This window comes from Aedes albopictus, chromosome 3, assembly GCF_035046485.1.
Source record: "Aedes albopictus strain Foshan chromosome 3, AalbF5, whole genome shotgun sequence".
NCBI classification, from domain to species: Eukaryota; Metazoa; Arthropoda; class Insecta; order Diptera; family Culicidae; genus Aedes; species Aedes albopictus.
In genome coordinates, this window is record NC_085138.1 from 387,039,279 (window position 1) to 387,058,788 (window position 19,510).

General features: G+C 39.0%; 2 protein-coding genes across 2 annotated transcripts in view; one reads left to right on the plus strand and one right to left on the minus strand.

Moving 5' to 3' along the window:
• Positions 1–6,545, plus strand: LOC109399668 (uncharacterized). The gene is made up of 3 exons (XM_062855922.1): positions 1–1,089; positions 1,150–1,422; positions 6,186–6,545. Exons 1-3 carry the CDS (start codon positions 886–888, stop codon positions 6,465–6,467), a joined length of 759 nt encoding a protein of 252 aa, XP_062711906.1. The 5' UTR covers positions 1–885; the 3' UTR covers positions 6,468–6,545.
• LOC115253929 (L-threonine 3-dehydrogenase, mitochondrial) overlaps positions 6,503–19,510 on the minus strand; it is a 27,535-nt gene continuing 14,527 nt past the window's right edge. The window contains exon 3 of the mRNA XM_029852245.2: positions 6,503–7,004. Coding sequence (XP_029708105.2) covers positions 6,592–7,004 — 413 coding nt within the window. The 3' untranslated portion in view covers positions 6,503–6,591. The remainder of the gene's footprint in view (positions 7,005–19,510) is intronic.

Below are 19,510 nucleotides of genomic sequence, written 5' to 3' on the forward strand. Positions count from 1 at the left end.
AATGTCCAAGGAGCACCATTGGAAACTGAAGCTTAATCACTATCCCGCCAAACAAATCTCTACAGGGCAGATGACGTTCGTCCAAGCGAGTAATTTCAGAAAAGTGTTTTCAAGATTATTTTGGCGGAGCGGACCTGGTGTGATGGTTAGCGCCCGTGACAATCACGCCAAGGACCTGGGATCGAATCCCGCTCCCGAAGGATGAACCACCCTCGGGCTGAATTTCCCCGTAGTAAAAATAATAATAATATTCCCTTCCCCGACATTCTCAAAAAAGGTGAGTTCTTCTACCGTAAGGGAAGTCTAGCCGTAGGGCCCGAGATAAACTAGCCCTGGGCTAGAAATCTTGTTAATGAAGATATAAACAAATTAGGCACGCTTATGAACCGTAACACTTGGACCTAGTCTCCCCTCCCCCTATAGCATTACGTAATTTGTGAATGGCGCCTTCGGAAAATACTCATAGAATACTAAGCAGCCGAGCAAGCTTTGTTCCAGTTGGGACGCCGGACAGTAAAAGAAGATGCCGATGATCTTCTAATCGGAACATCAATCAAAAGAAGCGGTCATCGAACCCACCTCTGATACTAGTGTAGCATAGCTTTTACACCTCATTATGGATAGCAATTTCCAGTTCAATCGAACCAATTCCGCTTCCACGGAAACGCAAACTGGGACACGTGGAGCTAGCACACCAATGTCAAGTTTATACCATATGCTTCCATTTCCAATTGTGAATTCAGTCCACACCAACGGATGGAGCAACCCAGGTTATCGATCAAACGGCTGGGCTGGCTCTTGCGATGGGTCAGTTCCAAGAGCTACGAAACAAAACCGGTTCAGTGTTGGATTTCATAGCGTCAAGTAAGAAGCTGTGCTGGGAAAATGGAAAACTTCCAGAACACCAGTGAAGATGCGGCGATTCGGAAACGATTCTCCGAAAACATCATGGATATACTGCGGCCACTGTCGGAAACGGAAATGCCCCGACTGGAGCGACAGGACGACGTTGCCTCCGAGTACAGTACCATGTCGGAACCGTTTTCCGATCTGGACGAGTCCTACATTCTGCTGGATCAGCGGAAGAAGGTTTGTTGGAGTTGGCATTCTAATTAGGATTTTTTCTTCTGACGGTTACCAATCTTTCAGAAATCTGATGGAGATACTGGGGACGAAATGTTGCTGAACCAGTTCACTCCGGAGTTTCGGAGGGCTTACGACGAGATGATGGTTGCGCGACAGGAGGGTAAGGAGGAAGAGGAAGCGGAGTTTCTGGTGGATGAAGGAGAACGGGAATCGGACCCGGAACAGGCATTGCTGTTGGAGGATCCAGGAAATCTTAGTCCACAGTTCAAAGAGTTGATTGAGGATTTGCTGAAAAAGTGTGAGCTCACGTATCACCTGGAGGAGAAGAAGAAAGTGGTGAGTAAGCCGAATAAAATTAACGATTGAGTTTACAGGGGAATTAGGTATACAATAAAAAAAAAAAAATGCACGCAACCTATTCATTCGAGGCTTCATAAATTGCTATCCCATTTTTGAACTCGTGATATACCTACATTTGTATTTCAAGGGTTCAAATATCTGTCTTGAAGAGGTTTGTGCATACATTTTTCGTAAAAGCTATAACCTATGCTGTAACACTTTCCAATCTGCGAGAAACTTCCGGTGCAACGCCTCGAAAAGAATCTGAAGGGATTCCCTCCCAAGTAACAATCGCCTGCCGCAAACAAGCATGCATGCTGAATTGTTGCTTTATAATGGTAATTATAGCTGAACTAAAATTATGCTGTACATATTACTGTACAAATGCTTTTTCAATTGAAAAAGTAGCCAATGTTCAACTTTTCGTATTGGTATCAATAATGATAATTTTAAACACTTTTCAAGCGTTTAATAAGATTTTTATTCGACTCGCAGTAATTCCTTTACAACATAGTTTAACAAGACTTTTTTCTGCTTCTTGTTAAGTTCATGTAAAAATTAGGACATGTATCTGAATAATGTGTTTTTCACAAGTCAAATAAGCGCTTTCGTTTCATCATACTTCGACTCAGAGTACATGATGAAAAACACGTGTTTTTTACCGAACAACAGCTGAATTAATCTGTTGTTCAGTCGTTAACCATAATGTTGTGCTAATTCACCACTGCTGTATAGGAGTCAGAGTCTGATCATTATTAAACCACGGGAAGTTTATGTTTTGATTTAAGCGCTGCAATTCATCATCTCTAGGATGGCGCAGATAGGAAGGCATGCGGCTGGCAATCGACGGGTCTCGAGTTCGAATCTGGATTTAGGTAAATTTATGTGTAGTTATTATTTCACAATATTTGTTCACAGCATTAAGTTCCAATCATAAACTCTCGTGGAAATTGGAAAATTTTGCATTTTTTTATTTTTAATCATTTTTGCTAAAGCTGAATAACAGTTTTACTATATATTTGTGAAACGATTAAACAACAAACATTTCAGTTGGTACACAACACTATGCTTTACAGTTTCTCCAAATTTGTGTGAACAAAACCCGAACAAAGGTTGTGCCTGAAAATTATCCAAATGTTATTCAGCATCATGCTGAATCAATTCGTCGTAAAGGTGCTTGTAAAATGAGTGATTGTTAGTTGGGCTCTCTTTCTCTGCTTCTGCTTCTGCTTCTGCTTCTGCTTCTGCTTCTGCTTCTGCTTCTGCTTCTGCTTCTGCTTCTGCTTCTGCTTCTGCTTCTGCTTCTGCTTCTGCTTCTGCTTCTGCTTCTGCTTCTGCTTCTGCTTCTGCTTCTGCTTCTGCTTCTGCTTCTGCTTCTGCTTCTGCTCTGCTTCTGCTTCTGCTTCTGCTTCTGCTTCTGCTTCTGCTTCTGCTTCTGCTTCTGCTTCTGCTTCTGCTTCTGCTTCTGCTTCTGCTTCTGCTTCTGCTTCTGCTTCTGCTTCTGCTTCTGCTTCTGCTTCTGCTTCTGCTTCTGCTTCTGCTTCTGCTTCTGCTTCTGCTTCTGCTTCTGCTTCTGCTTCTGCTTCTGCTTTTGCTTCTGCAAAATTATTGCACTTAGCAGACTTGCAATTAAAAAGCTTTACAATAAAAGCCTTTGCAATGAGCAAACAGAAGTAAAAAATAAGATGAACTAACAAACGGCTTTTATTTCTTAGATTATCAGAAGATTGATTCTGAATCTTCTGATTCTTCTTATTTCTTCTTGTTCTACTGATTCTTCTGATTCCTTTTGATTCTACTGGCTCTTCTGATTCTTCTTATCCTTACGATTCTTCTGATTTTTTTCATTCTTCTTTTTTTTCCAATTCTTCTGATTCTTTTGGTGCTTCTGAATCTTCTAATTGTTATAATTAGTGCTTTTTCTTTTTCTTATGATCTTTCTGAATCGTCTCATTCTTCTTATTATTCTTATCAATTTTTACTACTAATTTGGAAGAACTGTATACAGTCGAGACTCTTATAAGATCACTGGTCGGGGGGCGCAATAGGAATCCGCTTAATAGGAGACTAAGAGCACAGATAACAGATGTTTATGCTAGTACAAATTTTTCGCAGAATCCTGTGTAAATGTTCAAAACGATATACGTTGGCTCGCTACCGCCATCTACTCAACTGATTGCGACATTACATCTAACTTGAATGCAAGAATAGTTCAAAGTTCCACTTTCATTCAAGATCGAAAACAATCTTGAATGTAAAATTGCGTAGTGCATGCAATCTTGAAAGCGATCACTGACTATCGATCACTGCGCCATCTCTAAATGATTGCCACATGAGTTTCAGCTGCTCGTTACATACAAAATGGCTGTTGAGCATTTTTACACACATTGCCAATATAAGCATAAACGTCTGTTATCTGTGCTAAGAGCTTATGGGATTTCGGCATTTTGGGGGTGTGGCCTATTATCTCGGGTGTGTTAAGAGTTAACGCAATACTTTCTTCGGCAAAGTTTTAGGGCTTGATAAGATCTACCATTTAGAACTTTGGTTCATATGATTAGTTGGCAATTTGGCCGCTAGAGGGACCATCAACAATTTGATGCTCAATTGCACTACGGGAACCATATCAGGTTGTCAAGCAAACGTTACGAACGTTACGATCAGCTCAAGACCCTGATAATTTGGAAGGATAGTGTCTTCGGGAAAGTTGTTGGGTACGCCAATAACTTACTGACGATGAGTTGCGAAGTTCGAAATTCCTCCACTGGGCGGCGCTAGTGAGCAAGTAAAATTTCAAAACCTCATATCTCAGAATCCCGATAACTTAGGAAGATGGTGTCTTCGGCAAAGTTGATCAGTATGCCATGAAATTTTATAAAAATAAACACTTGTTTCGCAATTCTGCCTCTAGGCGGCGCTAATGAACATGCAAATTTTAGAAATCTCATAGCTCAGAATCCTGATAACTTAGAAAGTTGGTGTCTTCGGCAAAGTTGATCAGTATGACATGAACTTACATAAAAATAAACAGTTGTTTCGCAATTCTGCCACTAGGAGGCGCTAGTGAACTAGCAATTTTTAGAAATCTCATAGCTCAGAATTCTGATAACTTAGGAAGTTGGTGTTTTCGGCAAAGTTGATCAGTATGACATAAACTTACATAAAAATAAACATTTGTTTCGCAATTCTGCCACTAGGCGGCGTTTACCAGGCTTTTTCGTCTTTTTTCGACTTTTTTGGCGGTTTTTCGGCTTTGCATGTTCACTAGCGCCGCCTAGTGGCAGAATTGCGAAACAAGTGTTTATTTTTATGTAAGTTTATGTCACTCTGATCAACTTTTCCAAAGACACCAACTTTCTAAGTTATCAGGATTCTGAGCTATGAGATTTCTATAATTTGTATGTTCACTAGCGCCGCCTAGTGGCAGAATTGCGAAACAATTGTTTATTTTTATGTAAGTTTATGTCATTCTGATCAACTTTGCCAAAGACCCCATCTTTCTAAGTTATCGGGGGGAGCGACACTAGTTTTGCAAAGCCGAAAAACCGCCAAAAAAATAGAAAAAAGACGAAAAAACCCGGTAAACGCCGCCTAGTGGCAGAATTGCGAAACAAGTGTTTATTTTTATGTAAGTTTATGTCATACTGACCAACTTTGCCGAAAACACCAAATTCCTAAGTTATCAGAATTCTGAGCTATGAGATTTCTAAAACTTGCAAGTTCGCTAGCGCCTCCTAGTGGCAGAATTTTGAACCAAGTGTTTATTTTTATGTAAGTTTATGTCATACTGATCAACTTTGCCGAAGACGCCAACTTTCTAAGTTATCGGGGGGAGCGACACTAGTTTTGCCAAGCCGAAAAACCGCCAAAAAAATCGAAAAAAGACGAGAAAACCCGGTAAACGCCGCCTAGTGGCAGAATTGCAAAACAAGTGTTTATTTTTATGTAAGTTTATGTTATACTGATCAACTTTGCCGAAGACACCAACTTTCTAAGTTATCAGGATTCTGAGCTATGAGATTTCTAAAATTTGCATGTTCACTAGCGCCGCCTAGTGGCAGAGTTGCGAAACAAGTATTTATTTTTATAAAATTTCATGGCATACTGATCAACTTTGCCGAAGACACCATCTTCCTAAGTTATCGGGATTCTGAGATATGAGGTTTTGAAATTTTACTTGCTCACTAGCGCCGCCCAATGGAGGAATTTCGAACTTCGCAACTCATCGTCAGTAAGTTATTGGCGTACCCAACAACTTTCCCGAAGACACTATCCTTCCAAATTAGCAGGGTCTTGAGCTGATCGTAACGTTCGTAACGTTTGCTTGACAACCTGATATGGTTCCTGTAGTGCAATTTAGCATCAAACTGTTGATGGTCCCTCTAGCGGCCAAGTTGCCAACTAATCATATGAACCAAAGTTCTAAATGGTAGATCTTATCAAGCCCTAAAACTTTGCCGAAGAAAGTATTGCGCTAACTCTTAACACACCCGAGATAATAGGCCACACCCCCAAAATGCCGAAATCCCATAAGCTCTTAGTCTCCTATAACGCTCACCCCTGTCTAGTAGGAGTTCGTTTAATAGGAGTCCGTTTAATAGGAATTCGTTTAGTAAGAGACTCGACTGTAAATTATGAGGATAAATATGCCATTTTTATGGAATCTAACAATTTTCCTTCCAGATCCAAAAGCAAACACAAAAACACCTTAAAGAGGATTAATTATTATTCGTAAATAAATCATTTGCTTCATTTTCCAGGACGCCCAGAAGAAAAAAGACCGCCGGGTACGCCGAGCCCCCTCAAATGAATCCTTCGGCATCCCGGACACCGACAGCCTGTCCGGTGTGTGGCGCATGCTGGATGCCGTTTCGGTGGACAACGGGTTTCCCATGTCACACAATTACTACAACCTGTATGACGACAGCCGGTTCGACTGGCTCACCCGAGACGAAGTGCCGTGGGATCAAATCGAAGCGTCGAGGAAAAAGTGCGAACAGTGGCTGCTGAAGATGAGTCCCACAAAAGCGGACACCAAATGAGCCGACCACGTGCGGAATATTTCAAACAACTTGGATGCAACTTTCAATGTACTTTTATTCGAGATTGTATGCGATATATGTAATAAAAATTCAAACCAACACGTCCAGTTTCACCCTCCCTCGATCAAACATTGCTTAGCCCCTTGTTGATGTAGTTTTCCCGCACATCGTGAACCATGAGCTCCACCAACTTCTTGAGGTCGTACTTTGGCTGCCAGCCCCAGTCCCGGCGGGCCTCGGAATCGTCAAACACCTGCGGCCACGAGTCGGCAATGGCCTGGCGGCTGTCGGGCCGGTAACTCACGTGCAGCTCTGGAATATGGTTTGCGAGCTCGTTCGCCAGCTCCTCCGGTGTGAAGGACATGGCCGTTACGTTGTACACGCGACTTTTCAGCTTCTCCTCGGGAGCGATCATAAACTCGTGCAACGACCGGAGGCAGTCCTCGATGTACATCATGGGCAGGCGGGTGTCCGGTTTCAGGTAGCAATCGTACTTGCCCGATTTAAGCGCTTCGAAGAAGATGGCCACCGCGTAATCTGCGAAAGGGAGAATAGAAATTGGAATCATGATTCGAGGAATGCTATGGAATTAATTGGTGAAAATAAAAACGTTTATATCAATGTTTCCCAAACTTATTGGAGTTTTTGCCCCCTTGAATTAGTGGCGTAGCAGGGGGAGTGCGGTGTGGTCCAGGCCCCTGAATTCAAGGGGACTCCAAATCAGCGAAGGTTCAAAACTTCGCAGATCTGCTGAAGTATGTAGAGACCCCTTCGTTATTATCAAAATGTTTGGCTTGACTAATTTAAAGTCTAATTATTAAAAATTTTAAATATACACTAGACCTGTTCACTTTTTTTTTTGACCTACCCGTGTCACATCAAATTATCAATCCACATGCAAAAACAAGGCTTCAGTCCAAAATTGAGCCAAATTGATAAAGGTTTAGAGGTGTATCAAATCGATTTTGTGTTTTTTCGAGTATTTTCACGAAAATGTACTCAAATATCCAGAAAATTGCTCCGAAAAGGTACCGAAAATACCGTTAAAATATAGTTAGAACAATACTCTACAACTTTGCCGAAGACACTACGGTGTTAAAATTGCGTATTTCGAAGTTATTCAATAATTTTCGTTAAAAAATCACGAAAAAATACAATATTTTTACGATGTTTCATGTAAAAGTCATGTAATTTTACATTGTTTAGGTGACTAATTTAATGAGCTATTGCTCCTAAGTGTTACGAACATTTCGTCCATACATCATTTTAGTGTAGGAATTCGTTTTCATTGACTAATTATCAAAAGTTTGTCACGTTGATACTAAAAATTGTACAGAGTTGCCAGCACAAAATAAAACAAAGTTACCCATGATTAAAGCGTCATTACACTTCTTTGTCTCATCTGCATTAGGTTCAAATTGGTGCAGATGGTTGAGTATGAGATTGTTGATTCGAAGATTCAAGGTTCGAGTCCTGGAATAGGATTTTTTGCGTCTCGATCCAGCTATAAGTTAATGAAACTACGCACTGCATCTCATTGCAATTTGGCATCATAGCCTTGTTTCGAAACCGTAGAGTGCATAGTAAGAATGATATTTCCCTTCATCGTGTAGTTGTGTTGATTTGTGGGTAGATAGATACATACAAGTAAGCTCCACCCACAGTTGTCTGAAAAATGTTGCATCCAGAAGCAGTTCCATCATCGTATTGAATTGTTTTAGCTAAATTGATCGTTATCAAACAGATGCTCAATATTTCGCCCAGCTGATCTCGTCGACACGATTTATTGTCAACAAGTAAACCAAATATCTAGCTAGTCCTGGAATGGGCTTAATTGGCAGGTCCGATCATTGTTATTTGGGAGATTGCGTGTAAGTCATGGCAGATTCATCATCCTAACTGTTACAAAGAAAGAAAAAAAAAAGTTTATCATGTATTTGAGCTTGAACCTGGGACCTTCTGATCCGCAGACTCGAGCTTTATCATCTGCACCATTTCTGATACTTAAATCGAAAGACATTAGAATACGATGGCATGACGTCTTAATCATGGGTAACTTTGTTTTAATTCATACTGGTAACTCTGTGCGATTTTTAGTATCAACGTGACATACTTTTGATAATTAGTCAATGAAAACGAATTCCTACACAAAAACGATGTATGGACGAAATGTTCGTTACACAAAGGAGTAATAGCTAATTAAGTTAGTCACGTAAAATAATGTAAAATTACATGACTTTTATATGTAAAATCGTAAAAATATAGTGTTTTTTCGTGATTTTTTTACTAAAAATTTTGAATAACTTCGAAATACGCAATTTAAACACCATATTGTCTTCGGCAAAGTTGTAGAGTATTGTTCTAACTATATCCTAACGGTATCTCCGGCACCTTTTCGGAGCAATTTTGTGAATTTCTGAGCAAATTTCTGTGAAAACGGCTAAAAAAACACAAAATCGATTTGATACACTTTTAAATCTTTATCAATTTGGCTCAATTTTGGACTGAAGACTTGTTCTTGCATGTGGATTAATAATTTGATGTGTCACGGAGAATCGGAGAAAAAAGTTTCAAAGTGAACAGGTCTAATGTACACACATTTAGTTACGGCTCAAAGTATTTGTTACGATTACTCTTTGTACCCACAGGGGCCCCACAATTACAAGAAGAAATGTGTTAACAATCAAATTTCAATTTTACGAAATTCTGTACCGGTATGGAAGTAAAGTTTATGAACATTATGAAAACGTCCTTGATATCCTAACTACAGGACCAATTTGAGCAATCGCCATTGATGTGGAGTCAATCTCGGATTTGTTTTGTATCCTATTACAAGTAAAGGCCTTACAATCAAAACTCCAGAGTGTTCAATGTTACCTAGAATGTTGTCTAGAATATCACCATGACCACCATCATTTCATGTTTTTAAATGTATCTTTGAATGTAATGAATAAAGCTCAAGTGATTTAAAGAGAAAACAAAATTATTTGTATTCAGTAGACTAAGTTCGAAACTTCTGGATGTTTTGGATAACCTGGACATATACGTTACAGCTGTAGAAGAACAAAAACCATTTCTACCTAACAGCTACAACACAAACAAGGAGTTTTGGGCAATTTTCATTAAAATATATCACATTTACATAGAAATATTTCCCGAAATCGAGTGCAAAACAAGAGGTGTACTCTCCATTTGCAGCAATATCTCCGAAATGTTCCATCACAGACAAACTGACGTAGCACTCTTCATACATTTAGCGATGAATTCAAATTTCATTTGATTTCCGCGATCGTTCCACCAGCAGCGCTAGTGTTCGATCGTTCTGACGTTTGCCAGTGTACACGTTGCTGAATTATGCAAACGAAAATTACAAGCGATTTGTGTAGTAGTGTGCGTGTTAGACAAACGTCAAATCTAAATTCATTATGGCCGACAAACTTCTTCTTCTTCTTCTTTATGGCTCGACATTCGCATTGGAACTTGACCTGCCTCTCTTCAGTTTTGTGTTCTTAGAGCACTTCCATAGTTATTAATTGAAGGGCTTTCTTTGCCTGTCATTGCATGAATTTGTTCATTGTGTGGCAAGTACAATGATACACTATGTCCAGGGTATCGACATCGAGAAAATTTCCCCGACCGGAACGGGAATCGAACCCGCCGTCTCCGGATTGGCGATCCATAGCCTTAGCCACTAGGCTAACTGGAGACCCCATGGCCGACAGTGTCTCGCGCGGTTTTACCAACAGGTGGCAGTGTGCTCATGTAAAAGACACCGGGCAAACGTTTTTGATGAATTACCTCTAAGAGTTACGTTTGTTTGTCTGTGGTTCCATCATAACATAACCTCCATATATGCAAATGATAGCACAACTAATCCCCTTGATAAAACCGTTTTTATTTTGAAAATCCACCCACTAGGGGGCGTCCATAAATGACGTAGCTTTTTTTAAGCGATTTTTAATACCCCCCTCCCCCCTCGTAGCATTTCGTCACAAATTCAGATACCCCCCTATATAAATGACGTAGCTTGTTGAACACCTCCCCCCCTTCAAAAAATTGTTCATGTAAAAAAACTAGAACTTAGCTCCGATTTCAATTTTAACTTGTATGTTAATAGAATATTATGAAAAAACAACAATAGGAAGAAAACATGGCCGACTGCCAGGTTCAGATAGGTGCAACCAGTAGTGAAGATTATCACCAACGCTAATGACTCAATAAACCACCCATCGTTCTGCTTGATGCCGAAGAACTGATGCTCCCAATACCATATTAGCCTGAAAGTTCTTCCGAAGATATTAGTTTGCTCACTAATAAATCTATTAAGAATATGAAATTGGTTTCATTTGAATAAAATTCACCACGACATTCGAAGGACCCTGCAGGAGTTTTTTCTAAAATTCTTACAGCAGTTCATTTTGGAATTCATCCAGAAGTTTCTTTTGGGATTCTCATTTTTGAGAATGTCTCCCTTTTTAGTTCCTCCAGCTCTTCTTTCTGGGATTTCTCCATAAATTTTGTTTGGGATTTCATTAGAGAATTCCTCCTTATTGTATTCCTTCAGGGGTTCCTTCAAAAATCCCTTTTATAATTCATTCCGGAGTTCCTTCTTAGATTCCCCCGAAAGCTCCTTCTGAGATTTCGCCAGAGTTTTTTTTTCTAAGACTTTTCTAAAAGTTTATCCATGGTTTCCTTCAGGAGTTCTTTCAAGGCTTCCTTCTCCTCTCTTCCACCAGCAGTTTTTTTTGGACATCTCTACAGGGATTTTAACCGGAATTTCTTTTGAGATTCCATCAGAACTTCTTTCTGTGTTTCCTGAAGAAGTTCTTTTCGGGATTCCTCCAGGAGTTCCTTCTTGGTTTCCTTCAGGAATTCACTCAGATATTCATTTCAAAATCTCGGCAGGTAAATCCTCCGGCATTCTTTCAAAATCCTCCCAGGAGTTGCTTCTGGGATTCCTCCAGGTGTTCTTTTTGGCATTCCTTCAGGAATTCCTTCCTGGATTCTTCTGGCATTCCTCGAGGACTTCCTTCTAGAATTTATCCAGGATTTTTTTTACCGGAACTCCTCCAGTAACTTTTTTCCGGCATCCCTAAATTCACTCCATCCAGGATTCCTCCAGGATATCTTAGAATTCTGCGAGGAATCCCTTTACGGATTCCTCTCATTGTTGCTTCTGGAATTCCTCCAGGATTTTTATCCTCACCAGGAGTTATATCCAGATAATCTTCCGTGCTTCCCAAATGTTATTTTCGGGATTCCTTCATAAATTCCTTACGGGATTCTTTCAATTATTTCTTCCGTGCTTTCTTCAGAAATTAAACCAACAGTTCCTTCTGACAATCTACAAATATCTTGAATGTTCCAAGATTATTCCAGAAGTTTATTCAAGATTTCTCCGAAAGCTTCATCTAGAATTGCTCCAGGTACTCCTCACGGAATTTCTTTTGAAATTTCTCTATTTCATTTCAAGGTTGTTCCAGGAGTTCCTTTTCAAATTCTTTTGGAAGTTCCTTCAGAGATTACTCCAGATCCTTTTGGAATGTTTTCAGAAGTTTTTTTTTCTGGTATTCCCAGTAGGAATTCATGTGGAAATGTTATCCTTCTCCTGTTGTAGAAACCTATAAAGAGCACAATGAGAATTTCCTATCAAAGTTGCAAGAGGAGCTCCTTAAGAAATTGTTGGATGAATTCTTCGAGGAAGTCCTGTAGAAACTATATAAGGAACTCCTGGAATAATCCCGCCAAAAACTTTCCTTTGCCACCTTAGCGGCGTGCAGTGCCCATTAGCAAGCAGCAAACTATTGGTCTTAAGAAACATTTGAGCGAAATTGATTTTCGTCAGCAAGCACAATACATTATTCTTTACGCAGGATTTCAAAAACAATTTCTCAGATACAGTTGTTGCGTCCGATAGTTGCATTTCTTATGAAATGAAGCCGTTTGTTTGTTATTTACATTAATGTAAATGGAAAAAAATCATGTAATATTGATGATGATTAACCTGGGCTTGTTAGGGAATATCTGTAAATAAAATGTAATATTTTTTTTGATCTACTGGATAATTATACTTAAGCAAGTGAAAATTTTATTGATTATGAAAATATGTTTTTTCAGTAGGCCTAGTAGTAAGCTACGTAGCATATCATAAACCCCTACCCCCCCTATCGTCACACTTCGTCACAAAATCACAAACACCCCCCTCCCCCCCAAAAAGCTACGTCATTTATGGACGACCCCCTAGGAGAAGATATGAGTAAAAGTATGAAAAAAGGTTGCCCACATCCTTTGAGGGCTAATTGCACATATCTTTTGTTTTTATGGTTTTGACGTGAAATGTGTTCGTATCTTAATTCTGAACGATAATGTATGCTACCAGCACTGATTGAGATAGTACCTCAAGTCTCACACATTATTTGAGGCTTCACAAATTTTTAACAGGTGTGTCTCAAATTTCTTAAAAATGTGTTTTCATAAATAGGGCCTCTGAGTTTGAGCTGCTACCTTAGGCTGAATCAATAGCAATGGTTGATTGGACCAATGGTTTGGTCGGATCAGAATGGATTGGTCGATCTGGAACAACTCTAAGTTATATTATATACGGTTTAACTAATCATTTATATCTACTACATAAAATACACTGTACTAAGTTTTGGATGAGCGCGATGCTTTGTTACGAGTGTAAATCTAAAGGCCTTAAACACATAATATTATAGGTGGCCTCAGATATCCCTGACGCTCAGATTCTCTTATCACTTGTATTGCATGTATGACTCAAATGGGTAAACTCCGATATGTGTTCACCTCTATTGATAGACCATTTCAAATTGAATCCATATACAGTGGTTTTTCGGTTTTATCACGGTCAAAATAAATTTTACCGTGATATAAACGAAATCGTGAATTTAGCGAAACGAGAAATAAATGTAAATTTTTTATCTAAAATCGTTTCGCTGCAAAATATATGCGTCGTAGCTTACATTTTTTAACTGTTTTGGTGGACTGGACAATGCTGTATTGATTTTATATTGATTTCGGAATGTTTTAAAACAAGTGTGATAAAAACGAAATGAAAATCGTGATATAATCGAACAGAAAACCGTGAATTTGGGCGAGTAGTGATTAAAACGACTAGTGATAAAACCGAAACGCCACTGTATCACATCTTCAGAATAGTCTGGATGATACAGGTTGCACCTACAGGGGATAGACAAAATGATCGGGACAGGCAAAATTTTTACTTTTCACAAAATGTTCAACTAGCTGTAACTTTTCGAAAAGTGCATCAAATATTCTCAAATTTTTACTGTAAGCTCATCAACTAGTTGTGTATCAGAGGCCCAAATTTGGAAAAGATCGGGCTATTTTCCACGAAGTAATAAATATTCTTGGAAAAGGTATAATTATCCGATAGCCAACTTTGAGCAGTTATATCTCCGGATTCAATGATTCAAATGCAATGAAATTTTGACCATTTATGACTTATATAATGATCTATGAAAAACCGTTGACTTAACTTAAAATTCTTAACACGGTAAAAAATTATAACGATTCGATTATTTTTCTAATAAAACACCAAATTATCCAAAACTTCAACATCGTTCCAAAATTCAAGATGCAAATTATAGTTCATTTACTTTCCCTCTAATCGACTTATATATAAATGTGTTTTGAAGCAAATTAACAACATTGCCGCCAACAAATTGAAAAAGTAATGGAATGCATATTAAAAATGAACCAATTTGCTAAAACATCGCGAAAAATAAAATAAAATCGCTATTACTTTTACTTTTGTTAAAATTTTACCTCAGTACACGATCACGCTTCGAGGCGAACAGACGCGTTTGTTTGCTCATCCGTTTATTTTCGGTGCTGGTTTTGGCTTTGCGCGGCGTTCGTACCTACTGGTCACAATGTCCAGCGAAGTGGTGATAAAGAACACTCTGGCTTTTTTGTTCCCGGACAATGCCATTCAACCAAGCTTGGTTGATATGGGACGTTTTATCAAATCACTGAAAGGTGATAAGTGCATGATGGAGACAGCGTATAAGATATCTGAGGAAAAGTCAGTATTTATACGTTTTAAAAACGAGGACGCAATGCAGTTTACGTTGATAAACAACCCAAAGACTTTGCCTTTCCATTACAGTAATGGTAAGCAGGTAATGGTGCAAATGTCCGTCGCTGGAGGAAACAATCGATACGTGCGGATTTTCGACCTTCCTCCCGAAATATCCGACTCAGAATTGTCATCCGTAATGGCCAAATATGGAAGAATCAAGCGAACCGTGCGTGAACGGTTCCCACCAGAGTATCAGCTCGACATGTTCACGGGAGTCCGTGGCGTTTACATGGCGGTTGAAAAAGACATCCCGGAGACTCTCTTCTTCCTCAACCGAAAAGGGAGGATCTATTATGATGGATTGAAACCGAAGTGCTTTGTGTGTAAGTCGGAATCACATTTGAAAAAGTCCTGTCCCATTTTTGAAGATCGACGCAGTGGTTGTAGAAACCGACCAACAGCTGAAGTTGCAAACGGTATTATTGAGACCGTGTGCAACGACAAGGAAGAAGACCTAGCTATTGCTAAAACAGACAATGCAGAGCCGGACATCACTGATCAAAACAAAGGAACAATGGAGCAGAAATTGAGTAAGCCCGACGTGAAGCGACAACGTTCATCGGATTTGGAGTCCAACCGGTCACAGAAGAAGAAGAACGCAAACAGATCAACATGCAGCGGAGCGAACCTGGCTGCCACTCGTGACTCTTCTCCTAGGAGACAGAGATGCAGAGTGGCGTCGTATGATTGGATTGATGATGAAACTGAACAACGCCAATTGATAGCAGAGGATAAAGTTAGAATAGCTGCAGTATTGAATTTAGAAGTAGATAAAATTTATTTTTATACAGAATAATTTATTGTAATTTTGTAACAAACATATTGATTTTGGCTCCGTCAAGTGTAATACACGCCTGAGCCTTACAAATAAACGATTTGAAAAAAAAAATTTTACCTGTCCCGATCATTTTGTCTATCCCCTGTATGATGTATGTACAAGTATCATATGATTCAATTGTCATTCTATGACTACCAAAACGCACTACATATACTAAGTTTGAAATATACCCGATGCATTGTTACGAGAGTAGATATAAAAGCCTTAACTCCAGGATGATTTGGATGACCTAAGCAATCGTCTTGATGTGGAGTCAATCTCGCATACTCTAATATACAAGTATGGATCTAATAAAATTATTTCTGACATGCAAACATTAGTTTAGTATCCTAATACAAGTAAAGGCCCTACGAAATCCACCCACTAGGTCAAAAGGTATGAGCAGTGAATCAAAATTCAACCATCGCGCAACAATAATGACAATGTCGCAACCTGTATTTGTTGCGACAAACAAATCCATGCGACATAAGTTTGTCCCAACTTGAAAATAATGGGATTAATATCGTACACCGCGAGTTTAGAGATTTTTAAGCCTTGCATTGCGATTTTCGAACGGTACTTTCGAGTCGGTAAACACTACAACTCTGGTGAAGCTCTATCATCAAACAGTTTCAACGTTGGGTTAGCAATAATTGATTATTCACGAGTTGAAAAGTACGCAACAAATTCAGCTTCCGTTTTGTCTGCAACAAAAAATTTCGAGATCATGTCATTATCTGTTACCAGTAGGGATAAAGAGTAATCGTCGCACCTTCTTTGTTGCTTGTTTTGTGCCTCTTTTGTCTGACAATTCTCTTCACTGGGTATGAGTAAAAGTATTAAATAAGGTTGTCCACATCCTTTAAGGGATCTAGATCTGCTTAAACTGATCCAGATAAGTTCTATCGTTCAATTCGACGCTCTAGTGTTCTTGGTATGCATCCTAGAGGGTTGGCATCTTCGACAAAGTGTTTTGACTATATTTTATTGTCTTCGATGTTTATCTAGATTTGCTAAATTATTCTAGATAAGTTCTTTCTTTCGATACAACGCTCTAGTGTTATTGGTATGCGTCCTAGAAGGTTGGAGTCTTCGACAATGTGCTTTAGATTGATTGGTACTACATTCTTACGTCTTCGATTTTGATCTAGATCTGCTGAAACTGATCTAGATAAATGTAACCTTTCATTTATACGATGCTCTAGTGTTCTCGATATGCATCCTAGCGGGTTAGAATCTTCGTGAGTGCTTTGGATTGGTTGGTCCTGCATTTTTACATCTTCGGTGAAATGCTGAACTTCGGTAAATTGAAATGCGCCTAGGAGGGACGAAACAAGCTGAGACGTGCAATGGTTGTTCCTGCTGATGCTGGATCAGTTTCAGCTACATTCAGATCTACATCAAAACCGAAGAAGTAAGAATCTAGTACCAACCAATCCAAAGCACTTTGTCGAAGATTCCAAACCTCTAGGATACACACCAAGAACACTAAAGCGACGTATCGAAAGATAACACTTATCTAGATCATTTTCAGCAGATCTAGATCAAAACCAAAGACATTAAAGTGTAGTATAAACAAATCCAAAGCAATTTGTGTAAGACTCCAACCCTCTAGGATGCATACCGGGAAAACTAGAGTGTCATAACTAACTCATCTAGATTAGTTTTAGCAGATCTAGATCAAAACCGAAGACGTAAGAATCTAGTACCAACAAATTCAAAGCTCTTTGTCGAAGAATCCAACACTCTAGAATGCATACCAAGAACACTAGAGTGTCATATTGAAAGATTAAACTTATCTAGATCAGTTTCAGCAGATTTAGATCAAAACCAACGACGTAAGAATGTAGTATCCAAAGATCTTTGTCGAAGATTCCAACCCTCTAGCATGCAAACCTAGATCACTAGAGCGTCGTATCGAAAGATAAAATTTATCTAGATCAGTGTGATCAGGCCTAGATGAAAATCAAAAACATTTCAATGTAGTACCAACCCATTCAAAACACTTTGTCGAAGATTCTAACCATCTAGGATGCATACCAAGAACACTAGAGCGTCATATTGAAAGATAAAACCTATCTTGATCAGTTTTAGCAGATCTAGAATAAAACCGAGGACGTAAAAATGTAGTACCAACCAATCCAAAAATCTCTTTGCTAAAGATTCCTAGAGGGTTGGAATCTGGATGCATATTGAGAACACTCGACCGCCATTTAGAAAGATAAAACTTATCTAGATCAGTTTCAGCAGATCTAGATCAAAACCAAAGGCGTTAAAATGTAGTACCAACCATTTCAAAACACTTTATTGAAGACTCAAACCCTCTAGGATGCATAACGAGATCACTAGAGCGTCGTATTGAAAGATAAAACTTATCTAGTAAGTTTTAGCAGATCTAGATCAAAACCAAAGACGTAATAATGTAAAACCAACCAATTCAAAACACTTTGCCGAAGACTCCAACCCTGTAAGATGCATACCAAGAACACTAGAGCGTCATATTGAACGATAAAACTTATCTAGATCAGTTTCAGCAGATCTAGTTTAAAACCAAAGACGTTAAAATGTAGTAATCCAAAACACTGCCGAATACTCCAACGCTCTAGGATGCATACAGAGATCACTAGAGCGTCGTATTGAAAGATAAACTTATCTAGATCAGTTTCAGTAGATCTAGATCAAAACCAAAGACATTAAAATGTCGCACCAATCAATCTAGACAACTTTGTCGAAGCCCCTAATCCTCTAGGATGCTTGGCAAGAACATTGGAGCGCTTGTTCGTCGAGAGCCGCAATTGATCGTAACTAGGGATGTTCAAGATAGTTGCGAACATTTTGTATTACCCCTACAATATGCCTTATTAGCAGACATCACGTTTTGCAGTCATTTCAAGTTGTCACGACCTTGGTCAGACTTAAATTTTTCATGCAAACAACCAATTCAAAACACTTTGCCGAAGACTCCAACCCTGTAAGATGCATACCAAGAACACTAGAGCGTCATATTGAACGATAAAACTTATCTAGATCAGTTTCAGCAGATCTAGTTCAAAACCAAAGACGTTAAAATGTAGTAATCCAAAACACTGCCGAATACTCCAACGCTCTAGGATGCATACAGAGATCACTAGAGCGTCGTATTGAAAGATAAACTTATCTAGATCAGTTTCAGTAGATCTAGATCAAAACCAAAGACATTAAAATGTCGCACCAATCAATCTAGACAACTTTGTCGAAGCCCCTAATCCTCTAGGATGCTTGGCAAGAACACTGGAGCGCTTGTTCGTCGAGAGCCGCAATTGATCGTAACTAGGGATGTTCAAGATAGTTGCGAACATTTTGTATTACCCCTACAATATGCCTTAAATTTTTCATGCAAACAAAAATATATCAATTCTTCAAAAAACGTACCTTACTCACGCTATTCTGGAGCAAAAATGTGCATCTCCAAAAACATGAATTTTGTATAAAATAAAAGTAGAATAGTTGGGTAAAAAATCCCTGAAAGAAAAATGAAAATCGGTTCACACGCGGCTGAGAACGAGCTGCTCAAACTTTTAGTTCCCACTTTTTTCCTATCAGGGAACGTCCATAAATTACATCACGCAAAAATTGGTCATTTTCAACCCCCCCTCCCCCCTATGTCACACTTTTTGTATGAAACCTCTGAAAGTTTTGTATGGGTCGTCACTAAGGTGGCCCACACTTATATGAAAAACAAAAATTTCGAAAAATGCCAAGTCTTACCTCCTCAATCAGTTGTTTTGGACTCCCAGAAGCTATGTTCAAAATTTGAGCAAAATCGGTTGAGCCAAAGGGGGCGCTCAAAACGCTTGAAGTTTGTATGGGAAAACTTGGCCAAATGTATGCAGAAATTTTAAGTTTTTGAATTTTGCCACCAGGTGGCGCTGTAAGCGTTCAATAATCAAACCCTTTGGTATTATTGTAGGTGACTATATGCCAAACAACTTTGTCGAATACCGCAAAGTGATCCAACGTCTGTGAAAAAAGTTATACCCTAGGAAATTTGAGGATAAACTTTATTGTTATTTTTCCAATACATGTAAAGGAATAATATCAATAATGAAATCTCAATACTTTGCC